The sequence below is a fragment of the Populus alba genome, chromosome 13, assembly GCF_005239225.2.
Source record: "Populus alba chromosome 13, ASM523922v2, whole genome shotgun sequence".
Taxonomy (NCBI): domain Eukaryota; kingdom Viridiplantae; phylum Streptophyta; class Magnoliopsida; order Malpighiales; family Salicaceae; genus Populus; species Populus alba.
The window spans coordinates 7,398,935-7,424,093 of NC_133296.1; the positions used below are offsets into that span (position 1 = coordinate 7,398,935).

The 25,159-nt window shown below is 32.7% G+C and overlaps 2 protein-coding genes across 3 annotated transcripts; both read right to left on the reverse strand.

Annotated features, from left to right (window-relative positions):
* Window positions 1–8,982: 8,982 nt before the first annotated feature.
* On the reverse strand, window positions 8,983–13,003 carry LOC118053560 (uncharacterized). Its single transcript, XM_035064870.2, has 4 exons — window positions 12,772–13,003; window positions 11,032–11,266; window positions 10,852–10,953; window positions 8,983–9,966 (listed from the first exon to the last, which is right to left on the reverse strand). The coding sequence occupies exons 2-4, from the start codon at window positions 11,213–11,215 to the stop codon at window positions 9,227–9,229; spliced, it is 1,026 nt and encodes a 341-aa protein (XP_034920761.1). The 5' UTR covers window positions 11,216–11,266; window positions 12,772–13,003; the 3' UTR covers window positions 8,983–9,226.
* Window positions 13,004–14,560: 1,557 nt separating this feature from the next.
* LOC118053559 (probable tocopherol O-methyltransferase, chloroplastic) lies at window positions 14,561–21,820 on the reverse strand. 2 transcript variants are annotated; one of them, XM_035064869.2, is made up of 6 exons: window positions 21,505–21,820; window positions 16,817–16,986; window positions 16,410–16,514; window positions 16,083–16,286; window positions 15,563–15,665; window positions 14,561–15,057 (listed from the first exon to the last, which is right to left on the reverse strand). In XM_035064869.2, the coding sequence occupies exons 1-6, from the start codon at window positions 21,698–21,700 to the stop codon at window positions 14,954–14,956; spliced, it is 882 nt and encodes a 293-aa protein (XP_034920760.1). In that variant the 5' UTR covers window positions 21,701–21,820; the 3' UTR covers window positions 14,561–14,953. The 2 variants fall into 2 exon arrangements, with proteins under 2 accessions (XP_034920760.1, XP_034920759.1); XM_035064868.2 differs by lacking the exon at window positions 21,505–21,820 and adding an exon at window positions 18,580–19,221.
* Window positions 21,821–25,159: the final 3,339 nt, after the last annotated feature.

Sequence of the window (25,159 nt, forward strand, 5' to 3'; positions counted from 1 at the left end):
TTAGCCACAACAAGGCTTGTTTTCATGGACTGGGCAAAGCAACTACTACAAGTAGAAGGATTGGACTTACCAAGACAGATTAAGGAATTACTTGAAGAATTTAAAGATGTGTTTCCAGATGAATTACCTAAAGGATTACCACATATTCGTGGTATTGAGCATCAAATTGATTTGGTGCCGGGAGCTTCACTTCCTAATAGACCAGCATACAGATGTAATCCAGAGGAAGCGAAAGAGATTCAAAGGCAGGTCGGTGAGCTCTTAGAGAAGGGCTATGTGCGAGAATCACTTAGTCCATGTTCCGTACCTACTTTGCTTGTACCGAAGAAGGATGGTACCATGAGGATGTGCATGGACAGCCGCGCTATCAATAAAATAACAGTTAAGTATCGATTTCCTATACCCAGACTTGATGATTTGCTTGATGAGTTGCATGGTGCTGCATTATTTTCTAAAGTCGATTTGATGAGTGGCTATCACCAAATTAGAATGAAAGAGGGAGATGAATGGAAAACAGCATTTAAAACTAAACAGGGGTTATATGAATGGATGGTTATGCCGTTTGGGTTATCTAATGCGCCTAGTACATTTATGAGGCTTATGAATCATGTTTTGAGGAAGTATATTGGGCTGTTTGTTGTAGTATATTTTGACGACATCCTAGTGTATAGCAAGACCTTTGATGATCATGTGAAGCATCTTAGAGTTGTGTTTGAGACTTTGCAAGATTCTAAGTTGTATGGGAAACTCACAAAGTGTTACTTCTGTAAAGAAAGTGTCGTGTTTCTTGGATATATTATCTCTAGCAGGGGAGTTAGAGTTGATGAGGAGAAAATTGAGGCAATTCGAGACTGGCCAAAACCTGCTAGTATCACTGATGTGAGGAGTTTCCATGGTTTAGCTTCTTTCTACAGGCGATTTGTGAAAGACTTCAGCTCTATTGTTGCTCCTATGACAGAATGCTTGAAAAAAGGGAAGGAGTTTAGATGGAGTGAAGATGCGCAGAAAAGCTTTCGAGCTAATTAAGGAAAAGTTGTGTACAGCTCCAGTTTTAGCACTTCCAGACTTTGCTAAAACATTCGAAATAGAGTGCGATGCTTCCGGGGTTGGAATTGGTGCTGTTTTGATGCAAGAAAAAGAGACCGATTGCATTCTTCAGTGAAAAGTTAAATGGAGCGCGTTTGAACTACTCTATTTACGACAAGGAGTTCTATGCTTTGATTCGGGCTCTAGAGGTATGGCAGCACTACTTGTTGCCTAAAGAATTTGTTATACATACTGATCATGAAGCCTTGAAGTATCTTAAGGGGCAAAACAAGTTGAATCGAAGACATGCTAAATGGGTGGAGTTCATGGAGTCATTTCCTTATATCATAAAGTACAAGAAAGGGCAAGTTAATGTTGTTGCTGATGCTCTTTCTAGGAGGTACGCACTGATCTCTATGTTGAATGCAAGGCTGATGGGTTTTGAACAGGTGAAGGATCAGTATGCCAATGATTCCTACTTTGCTAATGTGGTTGCCGAATGTGCAAAGGGAGCTTGTGATGGGTTCTTTATGCATGAAGGTTACTTGTTCAAAATGGGCAGAATGTGTATTCCTTCAGGTTCGTTACGGGAGTTGCTTGTGCGAGAGGCTCATAGTGGTGGTCTTAGTGGTCATTTTGGGGAGAAGAAGACTTATGAGCTGCTGAAAGAACATTTTTTTTGGCCCAGCATGTTACGGGATGTACACAAGGTGATTGAAAGATGTGCTATTTGCAAGAGAGCTAAAGGTAAAGAGAATGCGTATGGACTCTATATGCCACTGCCTATTCCAGAGCAACCATGGATGGACATTAGCATGGACTTTGTACTTGGACTACCGAGAACACAACGTGGGAAGGATTCAATAATGGTGGTGGTTGATCGATTCTCCAAAATGTCCCATTTCATTCCTTGTACGAAAACTGACGATGCAGTACATGTTGCTGATTTGTTCTTTCAAGAGATTGTTCGTTTGCATGGAATTCCTAAAAGCATTGTCTCTGATCGTGATACAAAGTTCTTAAGCCACTTTTGGAAGACTCTTTGGAGGAAACTTGGAACAAAGTTACTTTTCAGTACGGCATGTCATCCACAAACTGATGGACAAACTGAGGTAGTAAACCGAACTTTATCTTCTTTGTTACGAGCTGTTATACATAAGAATTTGAAGAGTTGGGATACTTGTTTGCCGATTGTGGAGTTTGCATATAATCGTAGTGTGCATGGGGCTACAAAATTTTCACCATTTGAGGTTGTCTATGGCTTTAATCCTTGTGTTCCTATTGATCTTGTTCATATTCCAATTGATGAGAGGACATCTATGGATGGAATTAGAAAGGCAGAATTGATGAAGAAACTACATGAGCAGGTTCGACTACATATTGAGGAGAAAACAACAAAGTATGCTAAACAAGCTAACAAGGGGCGAAAGATGGTCAGGTTTGAACCTGGAGATCTTGTTTGGATTCATATTAGCAAGGGCAGATTTCCAAGCAAACGTAAGTCCAAGTTGATGCCAAGAGCTGACGGTCCATTTCGTATTATAGAGAAGGTGAATGACAATGCGTATAAGGTAGATCTTCCTGGTGATTACAATGTATCAGCTACTTTTAATGTGAAAGACTTATCTCCGTACTTGGATGATGATGACGATTCTGATTTGAGGACAAATCATTTTCAACCCGGGGCTGATGATGTGCATCATGGGAATTATAATCCATCTCGTAAAGCTGAATATAATATGCAAGAGGATTCAGATGGTCCAATGACAAGAGCGAGAGCGAAACAACTACAACGGGCCTTGACGAATCAAATTGCAATGATTGAAGCTGCGTCGGAGTTAAAAATTAGCAATCAGTTTGAAATTGGTTCAAGGGTGCTTATTTGCCTACAATTGGAACTTGGAGATGGGAAAAGCCCTTAATGGTTCTTTTCATGCTGGGCTACTTGTATTTGGATTGATAATGCAAGTGAAGGAATTGATGTTGTTTACGGTCAGAACAGTAGATGGATTTGAACCCGAATTTGAAGTCATCCAATGTATGTGAAAACAAGATTTATGTAGGTAAAATTCAAGTTCAGAACGTGATCTTTCTATATTGTCCAACCATGAGTGCATTGGACTTTTGTGTCAAAAGTTATGGCTGTTTTAAATTTCATCTGCATATGTTTTAGAAATGTCAACAAAAAAACGTGTGTTAGTTAAATTTGTCTACTTGCTTTATTAAAAGTCTAGTTTTTAGGCTTGACTTCTGTCATGTTGAATTCACCTAACTTTGGAGGGATGTTCCAAAGATAAATATGTATCAGAATATGAAATAAACACTTTTGGCCAAGATTTGAAAACTTAATTCAGAGAATTAAGAGTTGTTCTTCCAAATTCGTTTTGTGAAGAACCCTACCTGACTTATCACTCTTCAATCACAAAGAGTGTGGCGTCGAAATCCTAGATTGATCTTTGTGGCGTCCAGATCGACTTATCAAAGTATCATTCTAGTCTATCTCCATCTTATTTACCTTAAATCACTACAATCCAGCCTAAATACCAAAAGAAAGACAACACAACCAGACCCATCCTTCATCCATTTTCATTATAATCATTGTTGCCGATTTCCAAATCATTCACGGCACATCACGATCCAATGAAAAACTTGATATAAAGATTAACATTTCATTACATAAATCTATATTATTACAAAATATTTTAAAACTCCCTAAGAACTACATTATTTTGTGCAACTTTCCTTCACCTTCAATCCCATTTTTAATACTTTAATAAAAATCCATAAGACCTTCAATGGTCGATCACTTCGACATTTCCATTTGGAATCCACTAAATTTAGTAATTTCAACTACATACTTATCAGTCCCCAATTAATCCTCGTGGTAGTTGATCATTCTGGTATTTTCATTTGAAAGCCATTCAATCTAGTAATTCTAATTGGATATTTATCAATCAAGCTAACCGTTATGGTTGTCAATCATTCTGGCATTCCCATTCGGAAGCCATTTAATCCAATAATCTCAACTGATCCACTTATCAATCATCATAACGCTTACTTCATTCTTTTTATTACATACACCAACACAATTGAGTACAAAGGTAAATGAGAACATATTAAATAGAGTTATTTGCAAGGTACAAAGTTCCTACCTAAAATCTGATTTTGTCAAGATCCTCCTTCTTATTGTCCTCCTCTAAAGTTCTCTCCTACGTTAACAGGTTTTACAATCAATTATTGTCTTATCCAAGCCTAATTTATTCCTATCATGTGTATCCATACAAAAACCCAATATCTATTCAATGAATCCAAATTCATAAATTATATAGAAATTCATCATATCATGAAACAATGGTTCAATTCATCAGAAACTATTATTCACACATGAATACATATATATCCAGCATAATTCTCATGTATGACACATTTCAAAACTCCAAACCATAAGAAATAAGAGTAAAATAGATCTCATAGTTTTTTGAAATATGAAGACTTATGTATCCTTTCAACCAAGAAAAATAACTTAGGCTTGCATGATTATAAAAAAAAAACAAGGAAGAGAAAAGATGAAAATATAATTTCAAATGTAGGGAAAAGGTGAGAGTTTCTTTCTTCTTTTTGGTCGCCCCCCTCTTTTCCTCTCTCTCTTTCCTTTTATCTGAAGGAAAACCCAACTCCCTACATTCCTACAAGTCCGCTTGTATCCTCGAAAAAAATTATAGGAGTCCTTTTCAGAGAAGACAATCTATATTTAAGTAGAACAATAACTCTTTCCTATAAAAAAAAAAAAGGAAAAATAGTCTTGAATGACTTTGAACTTAGTGAAGTTAATTTGCCCAAATAAAGATCTTTTTCAATATGAAGAAATAATTGTCGTGTCAGTTTAGAAGTTTGGGAAATAAGTTGAACTTGTTTTTTCACAAAACTTGTCTGCTAGCAGAATTTATAGGTTGTCTTAGAAATATCATATTTCTCTCAATATGAGATTATTATTTTTTTCCTGAAATTTGGTAAGTTGATAGGTTATTGAGTCAAGAATCCATCAAAATTGATTGTGCATCAATGGACTTCTCTAACTCAAGATATTCAAGTAGAAATGACCAAAGATCAAAACTAGCAAAATGTGAGACTTGTATTTGAAGATTGTGATTTCATTGCTCTTTCTTCTTCTTCTTCTTCTTCTTCTTCCTTTCTTACCATATATGCATAGAAAGGTATGCATGTAACTTTTTAATGCCACTAGAATCACTTCATTTTGACATCTACAACTCAAGTTCTATGTAAAACATTAATTAAGGGTCAAATCTGTCAATATTCAACACGAATTGGAACCTGATCTGAATTTTATCTCCAAATTACTTATTTTTTAATCTTACATCCAAAAATATCTTCAAAACATAAAACAAAAAATATCAAGTCATTTTATATATAAAACATGGGAAAAATAATAGGTAAATATGAATAAAACTATAAAATAATATGGTTGCATTAGTTTCTATGTCAGACTCTCACCTTTAGTGAGATGTTAGGTACCTATCAAAAAAGAAAAAAAACATTCACGCCAATAGCAAATATTTTATGAAGTTTATAATCTTTATCGATTCTTCTAAAATAATCCATGATATGCTTATTTATGCTTAAAAACATAGTACAAAAGGCATATCACAAAAGGAATAAAAATATATTTATTTTATACTTATTAAAAAGTAAAAAAGAATTTTCTTTAAATCTTTAATGAATAATATAAACACTAATCAATATAGGTATTCATGTTAAGCTATTTGTGAAAAGATAGCAAGAAGGTTAACAAGAAACAAATGAAGATGGGACCTAAAACCTAAAACTTAACTTATAAATTGGAGTTAAACAAACATAGTTTGTTGCACATGAAATTGGGATACACCTCGACACTTTGATCTAATACGCAAAATAGAGGACAAATATTAAAAAAAAAATCAAGGATTAATGTTTCACTATATACACAAACATATATTATTGTGAATTGTTATAGTGAAATTACTATTTTTTTTTCCTTGTCACAAACAATCACGACACTAGCTAATAGGGGTAAAATGATCTTTTTACAAGACTTATTGGTCATTATTAGATTGATTTGGGATATATAGGTCTTTTCCAATTTTCTTAGCACAATAGAATTATTATATCACCCTCAAAAGCAAGATTTAATTTACTAAAGTTCAAGGTCTGTTTTGTATTTTCACTTTTTTCTAAGCATAGTAAAAATTATTAAAATACCATTAAAAGCCAAGTTTCTTTATCTGGCATATAAGGGTGTCTTCATCTTTTTATCGTAGTTGTTATTATTATTATTATCAAGTTGACTAATGAGTAATTTGTAATTTTATAAATATTAATATTATTAAAAAACTAATTGACACGTGTCTTTCACGAATCAGCTTATGGATGGTGTTTACAAACATCAAATGGTGCAAGAAGCGTTGCCTAGCGGCCAAACATCGACTTATGGGGCATCATCGGAATCTCCTCGACAGCTCCTTCATGCCAAGGCGGGGCATGTGGTCAACAAACCATCGATTTGGTGTCGCCGACTCTTTTTTTCTCATTCCTTGATTTCCATACCAATCCTTTTATATTTTCAAAGTAGCTATTTAATCTACCTTTCCTTCATATTTGGTCTATGTTCTTTTAATTACTATTTATTTTATTTAAAATAATTTATAATATTTTTTCGATTTCATCCTCTAATTTTTTCATGTATTATATTTTGTCCCTATTCTTTTGATAGCTATTTTTTTTTTATCATTTTCTTGATTTATTTTATTTTTCAATTCCATCACTCGTTGATTTATTTCATTTAAATTTTACACCAGATTTTATCCCCATTCTTTTTCTTGATTTATTTTATTTTTCAATTTCATCTCTTATTATTTTATTTCATTTAATTGTTATACCACAATTAATCTTTATTTTTTTAATTGCTATTTGTTTTTTTTTATAATTGGAAGTTTTGCTTCATGATATTTTTTTGTTTATCTTTTATGGGGTAACATGGTCTCATGACATGGGTTACAGGTTTCGAATATTAGCCCGATTTGACTTCGATCTTTCTTTTTTAAGTTTTTTTCTTAAAATTGATTTTTTTTTTAATATTCAACATTAGGTTATATTAGACATTGATTTTTGTGATTTTTTTCGCTTTTTTTTCTTTAGGATTATCCCAGTATCATATCCCGAATGGTGAGGTAGTTAAGTTAACCTAGTTGACTCAAACTATTTTTCAAGTTTTTTAATGGATTTGTTTTCCAGTTTCTCCTTGCATCATTTAGTTTACTCGAGAGTTGACCTCCTTTATTTTATTCAATTTCTTTTATATAGAATTATTTCAACCTCATAATTGGGCCACAAGTTTGGAATGCTAGCTAGAGTTAGACTTTTTTTTTTTTATATCCATTATTAAAATTGATTTTCTTTCTTCATTTGTCCTTCTGCGTTTGATTTGCTAGTAATTGAGCTTTATTTTTTTTGTTTTTATTTTTCTATTTATGAGATTATCTCGTTCTCATTCAATTTTGTTTTGTTATCAAATAGAATCGTTGAGACTTTTTAAGAATATTTAAATGGTATGTTTTCATAATATTGGCAAGCATTCATTTTTTTTATCAGTCATTGTCACTTTTTGTTTTTTATTGTCATTTTCTTTTTCTTATAATTATATTATTAAATTAATTGAGCTTATTGAACCTATTCAAATCCATGACCTCAATTGCAAATTTTTGTTGCTTTTTTAAAAATCTTATCATCGCTAAAGCATCTTTTTTTATGTTATGAAAAATTTGAAAACATTTAATCTGAAAAAAAAGAACACAATAAAACAACTTGAGTCTACCTGAGTTAATTCGTAAAATCTATGACCCGAGTTATGAGATCGGGTTAACCTCATGGAAAAAAAAAATTAAAACAAATGACCAAGCCTGATTCATAACTAACTCAATGTGAAAGATGATGAAGGATGAAATTGAAAAAAAAAATATCAATTAAAAAAAAAAAAAATTCGAGTCAACTGCGTCACTCATCAAACCTATGACATGGATCATAAGACTAAGATAATTATATAAAAAGTAAAACCGCACAAATCATAAGGCTTAATTTTCAATAAACAAATATTAAAGGAAGAAATTAGAAAATATATATATATATATATATATATATATATATATATATATATATATATATAGGGGGGGAAGGCAAAACAATAAACATATTATTATAATAAATAGTATTATGTGAGTGGTGGGAGTAAAAGCATTATCTCTTTTAATTTTTGTTAATAATAATAATAAGGGTTGTACAAACTTTTTTTTTTCCCGGAGGAATTGAAAGAGAGAATGGAAAGCACAAGTCTAAGCTGTAAACTACCAAACATCTCTTCCAACCACTTCAAAGTTCCTATAGATTCTGCAATACATAAATAAAATCCACTCTCTTGTTAATCTGGCTTCTAATGATTCTTCTTCTTCTTCTTCTTTTACTGTGATTCATTATATGCTGACTTTAAAATGATTTTGAATTTCTTTTTTGATAGATAACAACTCTCAATAACATGTTATAAATCCAGCTGGAGATTTGTTCTTAATTCTACTCATGCAGTTGGGTTTGGTGTCGATTTTCCTTCTCACCTTCAAAAGAACGAGTATTTTATAATTAGGGTTGACCCTACAATTTTATGCAAGTTTTCTACGCTTTGGGTAATAAAAATGGCGCTCGAGTTATCGAATAACATGATAAACAAGCCCTGACGGCCATGTTGCATTTTCAAGGTTTCCATTCATCATATCTTTATAGTTTCATAGCTTGACTTTCTTGAAGCAGAGTGAGTATTAATGAGGTCCTCGAGTTTCCCAGTGATGCCAAGCACTCCTGCAGGTTTGCACTGTGGAGAAATAGGTAAGAAAAGGAGAACAAAAGAGTCCAATCTCCCCGTGGAAACTTGTTTTCAGATTTCTGTATAAAGGTGTTTAGATACTTGCCAGCCAAAAGATCTCTCAACTCCAACAATGCACACTTTTGAACAAGCCCAGAAAATGCATAGAACATTCTAAACTAAGCCACACGAAATTTTACAAAGAAATGACAAAACAGAAGCTTCTCCCAAACTTTGGAACGGAGAATCAAAGAAATGAACGTGGAAAACAAGCAAGAATACACATCCTAACACTGCCTACAAAATATTAGGGAGCTGCGAATCCAATCTGTGCTGCAATTCCTTAATCTTCATGGAAAGCTCTGCCTTCTGCTCCTTGTAGCTCTGCAGCAAGTACTCTTTTCCTTCTATCACTTCCTTCAAATCACCTACTTCCCTCTTCAGCATCTCGATCCTCCCGCCATCTCCCCTTCCCTTTTCCGATGTCTCAAAATTGCTTTCCCCATCTAGATACCCATTTGAATGGCCATTTCTAGCCTCAGATGGCCATGCTGTGATTGTTGATGGTTTGTCATTGGTGTCCACATGTTTCACACAGTGATCAGCAATTGCCTTTCTGAGCCTCTGGATTTCCCTTCCAGAATCAAACAAATCCCTGTTAGCTGCATCGAGCTGTGATTGCAAATTTGAAGAAAGTGTCAGCTGAGCATTGAGCGAATTCTGTAATTCCAGAATCTGATCCTGCATCTCAAGAATCATGTCGTCTCTCCTCCTTAATTGCTGCCTCAGCTTCTGTATAACTTCTCTTTTGCTGAGGATGTCAGAACCAGACTCCGAGACACTTGGTGAGTCAGAGCAGTTTGAATGGCTGAATGGCTTTGGAGGCAACTCAAGGCGATCAGGAGATGATACCCACATAACACCATTCTCCTTGGTGAATTCTGCAGCAGGAACCATCACCAAAGGTAGAGCAACGTCCGATTCAGACAGCATCTGGTCATTGGACCGGTGCTTCAGATTTGCAATGCCTTCATTCCCTGATTCAAACCCAAATTCACATAAGAAATAAAAAAGAAAAAAAACTTCTAATAACACGGATACCGTTATACAATGACACAAACAACACATTCTATGATTGTCAGATAAAGCAAATACATAACAACCCGACCATGTCTTGAAACCCAAGCTAGCTGGATCTGTTTTCGCCACAATGTTCTGTTTATGGCACTTCTTTTACCTGGATTTGTGACATGGAAAAGACTCAGCTTTTTTTTTTTTTTTTGGGGTGGGTGTCTCATAACTGCAAATGCTGCCATCCCCTATTCTATATTCTAATCTAGTTCAATTTCATAAGGACTTACCTCCTCTATTCTTTCATCTTTCCCTCGTACTAATAATTAAGAAAATCACATGGATTGGTTGTTATAAAGCATTGCAAAATTAGAGGGGATAAATGTCAAATTATAGGAAGCGAAGCAGGGACCATGATACAGTTATATTGTGCTTAACCTTATTTGTGGGGGGGGATTTAAAAAATAAAAATAAAAAAGTAGGATTGTCCATCAAGGACAGGTCCGCATAGGATTTGTATGCCAACAATGTACGCACAAAGAAAGAAATTTACTTTTCATCATTTCCTCAAACCTCATAGGAACATATGCACCTCCTCTCACAATCCCTTCCCCAACCCTCGGTCACCACAATTAAACAATGAACATATATTCAGAAGCTTAAGGAACTGCACTGAAAGGAAGATGCAATGCAAAGTGACATTCCCATGCAACTACAACTAGCCACTTCCAGAATCTATATCACAAGATATCCAAAAACTGACAAACCAAACAGGTTAGCAAACATTTAGATTAAAGTATCACATACTCTCTTCAACCCTTTTGCAGCATGAACAAGAAAGATTGTCATACCTGAAATGCAGTTGAAGCAGACATCATCACCTTGTGTAAAGGAATACATGTTTGAATGCATATTGCAACGTGGAGATCTCCTCTCAGATGAATTCATGTTCCCTGTATTGTTCGAACTTCAAAAGTTATGGCCAAATTCATATTAAAGACAGCTAGCTGATTATATAAACAGCACTACACCTTTCAGACCATCACTAGCATTTGCCAGTTGCTTTGAGTCCAGTGTCTGCTTGAGCTTGTAACCGAGGCGAATTGACAATGTACTTAACAAGGCACCACCTGCAATAAGAATCCAATTTGGTCTCTCACCCTGAAAATTTTGTGCCTTCTGACCTCTAGAAGTCCCATTAGTTCTTGGTTTCATTTTAAGAGAAAGTAAGAAGCTTGAGAACACACTGGATTATCCAAATATGACCTACATTAACAACGCATCAAAATTCCATCAATAATTATATAGAAACACTAGGTGAACTCATATCAGGAAGCAACAAGATTACTAGATTTCAGCATTTCCCAGAGACACGCATGCATACAAAATTACATAGATATATAAAGGTGCGTGCTTGTATATGCATAATTCAAAAAAAGCAGGTGAGAACCGCCAATCAAATATAACAAAGACAACATGTTAATATTTCGAATGTTAGTCGGAGTTCAATAGAAACAATGCCAAGATCAAAGAGCCAAGCTAAGGTAAATGCCACAAGCACTGGCCTATAGAGAACATATCCACATACATGGGCATCCAAAAATCCAACCATATCTACAATCCCAGAAATATTAAAGCTAGTTTATTTATTTTCCTCTTATGCTGGAAAGGGCTAAGCTAAAGCTTGAAACTTTCCCCATCTTGCGTGCTCTATCAAAGTTTCCATTGGCTAAACAAGCAACAATCAATGCACCATTTACATTGTTTTAGAACACAGTAGAACCTGACTAAGACTATCCTTACCTTAAGGCACTCCTCCCCGGGAACAACCAATTCTCACATTTGCACCATTAAAACACCATGAACAGCATAACAGGAGCCTCTTATGTGCCCATAATCCTTCCTAACCAGACTTGAGACTTTGCCAATACTCAACTGCATTATCTATGATCTATCTTTTCCATTTCCAACAGGTCAAAAATTTCAGTCTCATCATTGACCTAGTCCAGTACACATTTTTCCATCATATTTGAAACGGCAGTACCCTTAACATCCCTTAGCCTCACTTCTCCCAGAAATAACCCTCATCTCCTTATGCACACATGCATTCTGATAAATGTGGATTACAAGGGAAGAATACTCTTAGAATCCAAAATTGCCATAATATAACATACAGCTCAATGTTCTCAAAAACCCTACTGCTATTAACTTCATAAAATACAGTAGAAACCTCTATTACCTTCAACTGACTATCAAAACAAGTAAATGACATACACAACAGCATGAGGTATTCAGAACATGAAATTTCTGATGCAGACATTTTCAACAAAAAAAAAAAAAAAAAAAACAAATTAAAACCAACATATTGATGTGATTTCAAAAGAGAAAAGCGAGACAACATATTCTTCAACAACAAAATCTGTCTGATAATGATATACTGATGATAATAAAAGCATTAAAGAAGAAAAAAGAAACCGAAACTGCGGTCACTTCATCTTCAAAAATGGGGTTGATATTGCAATGAATGAACCCATCTCAATCCAAATCCAAATAAAAAAGGGAAACCTCATAAAAATCGAAACTGCTTTAGGACCATCATTACCTTAATAATAACAATAAGAAACACAACCAACAAGTCACAATTTTACCTCCTCAGGAGCTTAAAACAAACACAAAATGTCAATAAATCAATCAATTAAGATGCTACAAAATAGATGGTAATCGCAAGCACAATCCTATGTATTGAATTTGAGACAAACAAACAAACCTACCTCATTCAATGCAATAGATTGACTAGGGTTTCGTCTTCTCTCTAACTCCGTTCAAACCCCCCGTTTTTAACCTCTTCTACCATTTGTTGTGTTTCTGTCGCTCTCTCTCTCTCTCTCTCTCTCAAATCAAACGTCCACGCTAAAATAATTACCTCCACACTTGAAAAGAGAAAAAGCAGGGAGGGTTTTTGATTTGGCGGCTTTTGGATTTCCCTTTTCTTCTTTATATATATATATATATAATATATATATATATATATACTTCTTTTCTTTTCTACACGATTAATTAAGTTTATTACATGGGGGGTTTCTGTAATTTTCCAAACTTTCCTCCTTTTTCCCACGTCGCCGATTTATTCTTTTTTTATTTTTTATGCCCTTCCGTTTCTGACAAAAATTTGGAAGATTCAGTTCCTTTTTATCAATTCAGAATTACATCCCAAATCTATATATTTTATCAATTAAATCCTAATTATTTCATTCATTTCTCAGACATGCTCTTCTGTCAATCTCCTATAATAGTTCAAGTTTGATTTGCATATTTTATACCTAAAATAGTGTCGACTTGAAAACAATTTAATATTCATGCACTAAAGAGCGGATAATTCAATATATTGATGAACAGTAACAAAAAGACTTGATTGAGGATTTTTAAGACTTCATGATTTGTGGATTGGGACTAAATCGAGAATGAATGTAAAGATTGGAGACTAAAACTGAGGTTTTTCCCTTTTCTTCTCATCAATTTCCTCAAGGAAAATCAATAAAAGCATCTGTCTTTATCAACGAGAAATTGGCTTCGCAGATTGGCGGCCTTTTCTCAAATGTCCTGATTTTCAAAGAAGAAAGAAACGCAGGGGAGGGAGCATTCAGGCGTTCACCTTTAAAGGGTAAAAGAGGGCATTTGGTTTGTTTAAAAAGGGAAAGTGGTCGTCGATTGGAAGAGTCTGCTTCACTGCTCGGCCGACAAACGTGCTGGGCATGGTGGCACTTTATATATATATATATAACATTAGGATATTTGGAAGTATGGTATTAAATTTTTTTAAAGTATTTTTTATTTTTAAAAAAATTACTTTTAATATTAACACATTAAAATTATCTGAAAACATCAAAAACATATAAATTTAAACTAAAATAAAAATAAAATTTAATTTAATTTTTTTTTTAAATATCTCCAAACTACAAATAGACACTTTATTCCACCTCTGGTTTTTTATAGCTTTTTTGTTTGTGATTTTTAAATCTTACAAATAGAATGGACGTAACAAGGTAAACAAATATTGTTTAGAAGGTAGACAACTATTGTTTATACTCTTTATTTAAGGTTCATTAAACTAAATGGATTGGTGAAAAAAAACATTTTTTTTATTGATTAAAAAATTATTTTATAACAAATATATAATCAAGTCCTCCCTAGGCCAGAGAAAGCGCTCAAGACTAGATAAAATAAGTCGGTTTGTTTATCTATTTCAAAAATATATTTAAAAAATTTTTAAAATTTGTTATTTTTTTCTTTACTTTAAAATAATATTTTTTTTATATTTTTAGATCATTTTAATTTTAATTTTAATATGCTGATGTCCAAAATAATTTTTAAAAAATAAAAAATATATATTATTTTAATATATTTTTAAATAAAAAACACTTTAAAAAACAACCAAAACTATACTCTCCCACACTCTTAAACCAAACAGGCCATAAACAGGTTAGAAAAGTCTAATAATTTTGAATAATCAGATAAGGATCTAATACGAGTGGATCATATAACATATAAATGAATCAGAGCTGAGCCCAAAAGGAGATATTTTTAACATAATAATACATGAAAGAGTACAAGTGAGTATCCAAGGCAGATGAGAAAGAGCCTGATTTTTCAAAGATTTTTGGGATGCTGCCTCCTCAGTTATAATAAATCTGGTTTATCACCAATCAGAGAGTAAAGAAGAAGCCTTCCGGCCATAGCAACAATCACTTGCATTCTCCTGGCAATCCATAAATTAATACACAACCATCAAACATAACTGCTAGAGAGAAGCTAACCAGGAAACATTGGCAATGATATAATTCTGGCCAGCATTCCTTCCCCGTTTTCTTTTCTTATTCTCTTTTTTTTTTCTTCCAACCTTGGAAATATTCCAGTCGAATGAATGATGCCATTCCTGCGTCTAAAGAATGCAGTTTATTCGGGCTTTCTACATGTAATAATGGCAAACTTAATCAGACCCTTCTTGTATCCTTCAATCATCAATGGCATCACCAGTGCTCCTCTGATGGTTTTCATACCTGATCAATTCATGGTAAGAAAGATGCAAACTTGAGAAGATACATAGCAAAATGAATTTATGGTATGAAATGGGAAAGAGGTAAGCTGAGGTCCCTTTCTCATAAGGTCATACGGGAGTAGTTCACCTCGGATGCATAAGAAGGAAGATTGCTTACCAGCAAACAATCATGTCAAAATTTAATACAAACTGATGTGTCAAGTGATAGACGATGAGAATCTCAAAAGCATTAAATGGTGGTTAAGCTGTCACGGCGATTTCTATCAAATTTATATGATTTATTTGTTTGCATAGCTTTGCTCGAATAGAAACCTTATCATACATCCTTGCATGATGACATATCATGTGTGCTCTTGCACATAAAGATTCATAGCCAAGGATGCAGCTTTATTTTTTCAAAAACACAGCAAACTATGAAAGCTTTCCAAGAAACAATTTCCATTGAAACAAAGGTAGGGAACAAAAGAAAATGAACAGTAATTGTTAGCAAGGAATGCGAAGCTTACCACTGCGCAGCAGAGATGTCAGGCCCTTCCACGTCAATGCCGAGCGAATTACTGCTGGCCAAAATGGAGCAACATATTGAGACCAATCTGCTGTCTTAATATCCTGCAATGCAATGACAGCTGGGACATTAGTTTTTACATTTTGAAAAGAAAATTTAGAGGTAACAAATAGGTTGTGTTAACAATGGCACAGAGGAAAAATGGATTTTGACTCAAGTCCTATTGTGTCCAGAAGAAATATATATATATATTCACAAGTGAAAATGACAAATTCTCTGTCTACCCACTCAGCATGGGTCAATGGGTCATGAAACGGAAGAACAAATTCTGACTAGCTCTTAGTTCATCATTTCTTTCCAATATTGTTGTTTTACTCGAAATGAAACTTCTACCATGTATCTGTAAGGGATACAAATTGTAACATTAACGAAGGGCTAAGTTAAATTATCAGCCTTTGTTGTAGCTCGTTGATTTTGTGAAAAATATTGAATCCTTTGGCCAAATGTAAGGCAGTATTTACCTGAAGAGAGAGGGACTCAAGTAAGTTGACATAATCAGCAGTAGAACACCAATCTGGAAGATAGTAAGCATCACATATCTTTTTAAGATGCTTCATCTCCCATGGCTGAAGAGATTCTTCAGAAGGGCCAAGAACCCTGTGACACCATGTTACAATAACAATTGTGGCTCCTGGGGCTGCAACTCTAGCCAATTCACCAACAAACTGCCAGTTTGAGGGAACAAGGAGTGGAACTTGAGATAACCACGTATAACAAGAAATGGAGCAAATCTAAAGTGTAGAAATGAATTATAAGTGAAGCTAGTAGGTGTAAGAGAGAAGCAAAACCTTTCTTTTGTCGGGCATATGCTCTCCACTCTCCATTGACCAAACCAGATCAAACTGTCCATCTGGAAATGGCTGCTCTAATGCATCTGCGACTTGAAAGGAAACCTGCTAAATGTTGACATTGTTATTGCTAAACCTAGTGTAGTACTCTTATCTACACAATGATGAATGAAGATGCAAGAAAAGGGTATTGATACTACAGAAGCAGATCCAATTCTCTCACCAGCTTCCATCAAAATAAACAAATAAATAATTAACAGAAACGAAAGTAAACATGGTTATGCTTTAGATATCAACTACATTTATGATTGGCCAAAGAAAGAGATGCTAGAGTTCACACACAATTTATACTGCAGAGCTTGGAGTATTAAATTAATGTAAAATATTTCAAAAGTTGTAACACACACCTTGTCAGCTAATCCTTCAGTTGCTGCAAGAGCATTGGCCCTCTGCGCTTGGAAGGGACTAAGCGTGATGCCTTGGCATTTGGCTCCATATTTCCTTGCTATGTACCTAGAGCTGCCTCCTATCCCACACCCAACATCAACCACAGTCTTTGGCCCCTTTTCTGGGTCCTCTGGAAAACAATTTAGATATAAAAATAATGGACCGGGACTGAATTAGAAGCTTACACTCATTCACATGCTGATATACATTAATCATACTCTGGTTTTGTTTTTCCTCTGATGGAGTGTTGTTACCTAAAGCTCTAGGAAAAATATACCAATCTAGTTATCAAAAGGGGAAAATAAAAATAAAAAAAATATACCACAACCAAAATTTGCAGTTTTGAGATAATAAAATACTCCTGAAAATTCTACAGTCGAAACTTGTCAGACTTGTGGAGGAGGATAGTTACATTGCAAGGTACATAGATCTTAACGAGATTTTCCTAACTTTGATGGTGATGATGTACATAAATGGTTGTATAAATACAATCAATATTTTGAGATAGAGGAAATTACGGATGATAACAAGTTGAAATTAGCTTCCTGTTACTTAGATGGGATGGCCTTGTATTGGCACCAAAACTTTACGAGAAGCTTAGGGGATAAGACAATGTCGTGGAGTGAATATGTGGATGCTCTATGTTCTAGGTTTAGGGGTCAGAAGAACCCATTGGAAGAACTCATGGAATTAAGGCAAGTTGGGAACCTGGAGACTTATATCCAGAACTTCGACATGTTATGGAATAGAGTTGAGGTTAATGAGAAATCGGCTCTGGTCTTTTTCATAAGAGGATTGGGGGTGGAGATAAAAAATTTAGCCAAATTGCAAGAGAACACCCTCATCTACAGGCGTAACCATCCAGGCCACTCTAAATAACCCACCCAAACTACCACTCAAGCAAACCAAACCAAGTTCAACCCTCACTTCACCACTCACAGAACTCCCAAATCATCAACTCCAACTACCTAAAAACCATCTCAAATAGACATTTTACCAGCTCCCACTCAAAACTACTTTAACCAAACAAACACAAAACCCACTAGGTCACTAAGGAGCAAGGAGGTGGGGGAGAGGAGAGCAAAAGGACTGTTTCTGGTGTGATGAGTAGTTCGTAACAGGGCATAGGTGTAAGAATAAAAAACGTTACTCATCGTGTATCGTGGATGATGAAGAAGTTGTTCATGAGCAGGAACTCTAGTTTTCACACCTTGAGAGTGGTGGGGAAGATTGACAAGCAACCACTCTTCATCTTGGTAGACTCTGGCAGCACTCATAATATGAGTCGTAATCCATATTACAAGAACAATGTTTTCATCACGAGACTTGACACTCAGATTTCTTCTTAATAGCCAATTAAAATTACATGTTCACAAAGCCATTCAAGCCTACACAACAAAAGTCAAAACATAGCATTTTTTAGCATAATAATAATATATTCCTTAGCTATTAAATCTAGATTAGCCGGCAAATTTATCTGGGATCTAACCCAGATCAAAGTTTAAAATCTAAATCAACTTGAATCAATCACATCAATCCGAGCTAGCCTAGCCAGCCCGGGTATCGGGCTGGTTTCATTACTATGCTAACGACATATAAAAATACATAAACGGCAGGACTAATAGTAGGACGCCACGTAAGTTTTTTTTTTTTTTTATATAAGACGGAGGTTTTTAGGAGATATGTATATGGAAGAGAGAGCAAAGAAAAAAGAGTGACAAACCAGAGACGCCGGCAAAACTGAGTGCCTCTTGTATCATTCGGAACTGAGCAGCCCGGTGATCGGAATCCGACCCGGAAACTACTTCATCCGGGTCGTAGAATCCGTGATGCATGTGGTCTCCCCAAATGTCCTCCCATACAGCAGAGGACTCGTCGTAAAGCTCTGCTATGCCTTGCTTAAGCTCTCGAGTACTGGCAGTGTCTGCAACGGCGGTTGACCCCGCGCAACGTATCGACCGGGAACGACATGGCAGTGGGGCAAGACACGTCGTCCGGTATGGGTGGAGGTGAGAAATGGGCTGGGACGTGCGGATATTGTGGAAGATTTGGGTTTGTGACGTGCTGGATAGTAGCATACTAGTCATGATGGGTATTGCTATTATTATGGAGTTATTTTTCAGGGGGGATTTTTGTTTTACTTTGCTTCGTGGGGTTTCTCGACTGATTAACACTACAATTAAAGAGGGGAAGATGAGGTGTCGCGTCTGCTAGAGAGAGAGAGAGAGAGAGGATTTGATGGGATATGGTGTGGGTTTTTCGCCTTTCCATGAAGATATTATTTTTTTATTTTTTTTTGAGAGCCTTTGTTTTTTTATTAAAATTTGTTTTTTAAAATTTTTTATTTAAAAATATTAAATTAATATTCTTTAAATAATTTTGATGTGATACGTTAAAGATTAAAAATTTTAAAAATATATTATATTTAAATATTTTTAATTAAAAAATATTTTTGAAAAGAAATACCACATGCTTACTTAATAGCATCTCATTAATGATTTTAAACTGTGGTATTTTTCTCCTTTTGATGGGGTCATGGATATTATAGTTTTTGTAATGATTTTGTCTCCAATAATTTGTACTCGTATCTTTTCAAAAAAATAAAATAAGTTGTAACAAATTTCTTCTTCTATTTTAATTTCAATTCATTACATATTTTTTTAGCTACCCAAGATACTCGACATTTATTTATTTGTTTTATTTCGTGAATATTTTTTTTAATTTTATTTTTTAATTGCTGGTTTAATGAAAATTAAATTTTACAATCTGTTATGGTTTATTTTTTTATAGTTATTTTAGTTTTGTAATCTATATTACAGCTTTAACGGTTTAATTTGATTGACTTGATTTTTTTTTATTTATTTTTTAATTAATATTTTTTTTTTTTATCATTCAATATCTTTAACATTTAGTTGATTATAATTTAAATTTTGTCATTTGTTTTTATTTATTTTTTATAAATTTATCTCAATTTTATTATTCTATTCATGAATTTTAGGAGTTAATTCAAGCAAATTTAAGTAATTTTTTATTGTGTTGTTTTAGATTGAATTGTACTGCCACCGGAAGGTTATCTGCTCATACGATTTTCTATTCACAAACTTGAAAACAAGAATGGCCAATCTTACTAACTAGCATCACAAGACATACATACTGTCGCTAGCTCTTAGGAATCGGCAATGTCCCCACCAGCTCTAGTTGCTGGGACAACCTCTCCACATCTAGCTCTCTTGGCAAGAACCTCGCCGTGAAAACAACCACAGCTACTAAGGTGTTTGGAAACTCGGTTAATTTATGTTTTTAAAAATTTTAAATTTTTATTTTTATTAAAAATTAATTTTTTTATATATTTTGAATCATTTTAATGCACTGATTTTAAAAATAATTTTTAATAAATAAAAAAAAATATTATTTTAATATTTTTTAAAATAAAATATATTTTTAAAAATAACTATAAATGTTTTTATAATAAACCTACATACATCAATAAAATCATGGATTTCCTCTCATTGCAGCCATGAGTTTATTTTACTAGTAAGTGAGAATTAATGATTAAATACAATTTCTCTCTCTTTCTCGTTAGAAAACAACTTTCAATGCCTATCATTAAGATGGCAAATGGGTTTGGGTTTATTTTTATATTTAAAAAATATTTAAAAAATTAATTTTTTTAAATTATTTTAATGTACGGATATAAAAAATAATTTTTAAAAAATAAAAAAATATATATTATTTTAATATATTTAAATAAAAACATTTCAAAATTAAATTAGTAATAACAACTAATATAAAGTTCGGTGTGGATTGGATAGCTCATAGAAAGCCTTATGCTGTCATGCACTTTAGACATTGGTCGTCGGCTATAGCGTTGCCACTTGCCAGGTTGATCCAATGTTGTCTTGTTTAATTAATTTGACCATACATACTATTATAATCTCGTTTATGAACTATCTTGGGTAGTGTTAAGAATGGTAGTTGAAAAATTTAGAAAATTTTTTATTTTATTTTTGTTTTAAATTAATATATTTTTATATTATTTTAATGTGTTGATGTTAAAAATAATTTTTTAAAAAATATATTATTTTAAATATATTTTAAAATAAAAACATTTTAAAAAATAATTGCTACTAGATTCTCAAACATAGTTTTTAAACTCAACTCGGTTTAAAGCCAAGATTCCGGATTTTGACCAAGTCACCGGATCAATCCTTATTTTAAAAAAAATCAAACCCGTATTGTTTTAATAAAAAAAAAATTAACAAGTTAAAACCAGATTTTACGAGATTACACCAAATAATAACTTTTTTATATTTTCTCCTATCCTAAATTGACCAGTAGGAACCGATCGATTCACTATATCAGATTCCAAAACTACGCTATAAAACACCCTCTCTCTTTTTTATTGCGTTTAAACAAAATAGCTATAGATTAATGTGGCAACAAGCACAGCAGCAGGAAACAGACAGAGTCCAGAATAAGTGGTGGAAATAATATGAGACGTCTTAGGTTGCTCGGATATTGATGAACTCAGACTCTTTTCTGACCGACTCACGATTCAGGCGGATGTGAGGGTGCTTAGTTTTTAAAATATTTTTTATTATAAAATCTATAAAAACAGTATATAAATATATGAAAAAATCATTCAAACCTGAAATGCCAGCGAAACGAAGCGCCTCCTGCATCATTCGGATCTGGGCAGCCCTATGATCTGACCCGGATCCAGAAACCTGATCGTCCGGGTTGTAGAACCCGTGGTGCATATGATCTCCCCATATGTCCTCCCACACACCTGACGACTCGTCGTAAAGCTCGGCTATGCCTTGTTTAAGCTCCTGAGGATCCATGGCTTCTTGCGAGTTGCAACGATGAAGAACGGTGAAAAGAACGCAAAAGCCAGAGATAAATGGTGCTCTGGCTGTGGTACCAACTACCGATAATGATTGCTGGAAATAAATTTAATACATTACCGTATCCTGGCACATGTGGTATGGTATACCCCAGCACTACACCAATAATTTAGGGAATTTATTTATTTATTTATTTTTATCATTATTATTAGAAATTTGGGACTTTTCTTTCATGACTTGAGGTACCTTTTGTCGCGATTATATCTCCGCAATCTTATCATGTGAGAAGATAAGGAAAGAAAATCACTTTCATTGGTCTTTAAATATATTTTTTTCTATGAAGGCCGGTTATTCTAAAATAAAAATAAAAATTACTATAAAATATCAAATCTAATTATTATTTGGTTTTATGAAGAAAAAAACATATTATGCATGCATGCTAATATCTCACATAAACTAAATACTTATATTCATAATTAGAGGATAGAATTATTAGGATAATAATTTGAGATTTAGGCTTAACAATGAAACCTAATCCTCACTTTCTAGATTATAAAGCAAGATTTGAAATAATAGTAAATAAAGACTATAAATATTTCTAACTTATACTAACCCACCATAAATTAATTATTTCACCAAACATGATGAACATAAATAACTATAAATAATTAGTAAATAGACTCGGGTTTTCAATTGTTTTCTTTAATTTCTAACTTATACTAACCCACCATAAATTAATTATTTCACGAAACATAATGAACATAAATAACTATAAATATTTCAACCAAATCAATTAATATAAATGAGCATATTGTGAAAACAAAATCATGAATATATCGTGAATTTTCTAGAAACAACATCAACATATATTTATGATTCAAAATTTAACAAGTAAATAGAATATTATTCTAAAAATAAATAAATCACACAAGAATATTAACATTGACCTTTATAGATTGTCAAAGTCATTTGGAATGGGAAGAACATTGTTAAAAAAATAGTCTTGGCATATGGATTACACTGGCAAAATGATAAGCCGACTTGTAGATCTTCGTTGCACATGCCATTAAGGACGGGAGGCACGTAAACCACTTCACAAGTTGACCATCTCGTTCTCCTTCATGTTGGTATGGGATGTGTTGTCGTCTAAAAGCCTAGGTACATGCCTTTTTATTAGTTTTTTTTTTCCTCAAGGGTAGACAACATGTTATCGTCTGTTCATGACCGGTTGCTTTTCTAATCACCTCTCTTGACTAGGAAAATAGAGTTAGATTTTTAGACTTTAAAAGCACAATTTTCATATATTTCCCCTTTTAAAACATTTCCACAACACTATATAAACCTTAAAAAACCACTTAACAACTCTAAAATACTCCAAAATCACTTTTAAAAAAAATCAATCAAATAAAAATAAACTAAACAAAACTCAATATACTTTTTTACAATATTTAAATTTTGAAAACACACTTTCATTGAACTCCTCTTAGGAAGAGAAACTCACTGACACAAAAAAAAAATATATAGTCAGAATATGACCAACCAATAACTTTTTTTTTTTTTTATGTTTTCTTGCGAGCTTCTTTGTTCTCTCTCAAATTTAGAGATTGAAAAATGAGCAAATGAATTTTTTAAATCAATATAAAATTTTAAAAGCTTTGAGGTTGGTCATATATTTCATTTAACTTTTATATTGTGGTGCTCTTTCTTTTAATTTTATTATTTTTTATAATTTAAAATTTTATCTAATGAAATTAGATCACAAAAAGATTAAATAAAAAACAGTTCTTTTAGTTATTTGAATAATTACTTTTCTTCTCATAGCTATACTTTTAATTTTAATTTATTTTAATTTAAACATCTACATTTTTTTTTCAAAGTTTCAAAATATTAAAAAAATATTTTTATTTCAAAATATTTAGAATAACATTGAATTGTTCCTCTGAAAAAAATTAAGAATTTCCAAATATACATCTACATTTCAAGTACTATACTTTTAGTAATTTTATAATACAACGAGTTGTACCATATAGTACAAAATTAAGAGCACGAAAAGCACACGAGCTCTTACAATGGTTAGAGTTGTGATTTTTATTCAAATCTTTAGGCTTTAATTTAATTTAATTTTTTGTAACGACTCCATTCGTGGCTTTAGGCACGTGTATAATAAATTACAAAATAGACTAAACGAGGACAATGTTTTATTGTTCATTTTACTATGGTTGAAGACTGATATTATTTGTCAGTAAAATATTTATGATGCATCATCATGATTTAAAAATAGTTTTTAATAAATAAATTAAATTTAAATATTATTCAGTAAAATACAATGGTAGAGTTGTGATTTTATTATGGTTGAAATATTTTACAACAGTTTTCTTAAAAAACATTTTACCAAAAACAAACACTTTCCTGTGAAATATTTTTTTTAAAAACAAAAACCCTCCATAGAGATAAAGTGAGTCATCAGTTTCTAGGTTCCTACTAGCAACACATGTCCCTCTTTAATTTGTTTTTATTTTTTTGTCCCATTCTAACTCTCTCTCTCTCTCTCTCTCTGCTTACATCATAGTACATTAGAAGAACTGAATAAAAATCTTTAAATTACTTTGAAATTTGAACTTACACATTAATGCTGTGTTTGAAAATGTGATATAAATTATATTTTTAAAAATTTTAATTTTTTAATTTTAAAATAAATATTTTTTATATTATTATAATATTTAAAATAATAAATTTTATTTTAATATATTTTTAAATAAAAAACATTTTAAATCGTTACGTTATTACAATTTTAAATCTAAATATTCCACCCAAACAATTTGTAGTAATATTTAATTACGGGGGAGTTTTAGTATATAAGTTTTGAGATTTTAAGTACTACAATGAAAACAAGAAGAAATAAGCTACTGCAGACAAACCATAATCAAGGAAAAGAAAAAAAAAAAAAAAAACCTTTTATATTTGAAAAAAATATTACAGAAATCCCACATCGTGTCTGAAATGCTCTTAGTTACAACTAAAAAAGATAATTAAATTAAAAAACTTAAACAAATTAGAAAAAAAACATAAATAAAGAGGACACGATCATCATTATAAATTCAATTTACGAAAACAAATTCAAAAAAACCTAAATCAACTATAATAATCCATAAAATTCGTAACTCATATCATCAAACTAATGTAACCTCAAAAAAATTCAATACCTAAAAAATAAAATAAAATATAAAACAAAAAAATATCATGCCAATAAACAATATTTTATATAAAAAAATTAATTTACCTTACTCAATTTGTTAATATTTTACAAAACACACTCATTTGTGATGGCGACTGAAAAGCCATAAGAAAATAATAATAAATAAAAAAGATTTTTTTCTCAATTTATACCCAAACTTGTACATGGTGTCAAATTGATTCCATATATTCTTTTAAGAAATCGTCAATTGTCTTTCGATT

Excerpts from the sequence above, each read along its gene's own strand:
- LOC118053560 (XM_035064870.2), bottom strand. The coding sequence starts at position 11,215 with ATGAAACCAAGAACTAATGGGACTTCTAGAGGTCAGAAGGCACAAAAT. Across the intron at positions 10,954-11,031 it reads TGCTAGTGATGGTCTGAAAG|GGAACATGAATTCATCTGAG; the intron begins GTGTAGTGCTGT and ends CGAACAATACAG. Across the intron at positions 9,967-10,851 it reads CTGCTTCAACTGCATTTCAG|GGAATGAAGGCATTGCAAAT; the intron begins GTATGACAATCT and ends GGTTTGAATCAG.
- LOC118053559 (XM_035064868.2), bottom strand. The coding sequence starts at position 18,943 with ATGACTAGTATGCTACTATCCAGCACGTCACAAACCCAAATCTTCCAC. Across the intron at positions 16,987-18,579 it reads CAGTTTTGCCGGCGTCTCTG|AGGACCCAGAAAAGGGGCCA; the intron begins GTTTGTCACTCT and ends ATTGTTTTCCAG. Across the intron at positions 16,515-16,816 it reads CTGAAGGATTAGCTGACAAG|GTTTCCTTTCAAGTCGCAGA; the intron begins GTGTGTGTTACA and ends AACATTTAGCAG.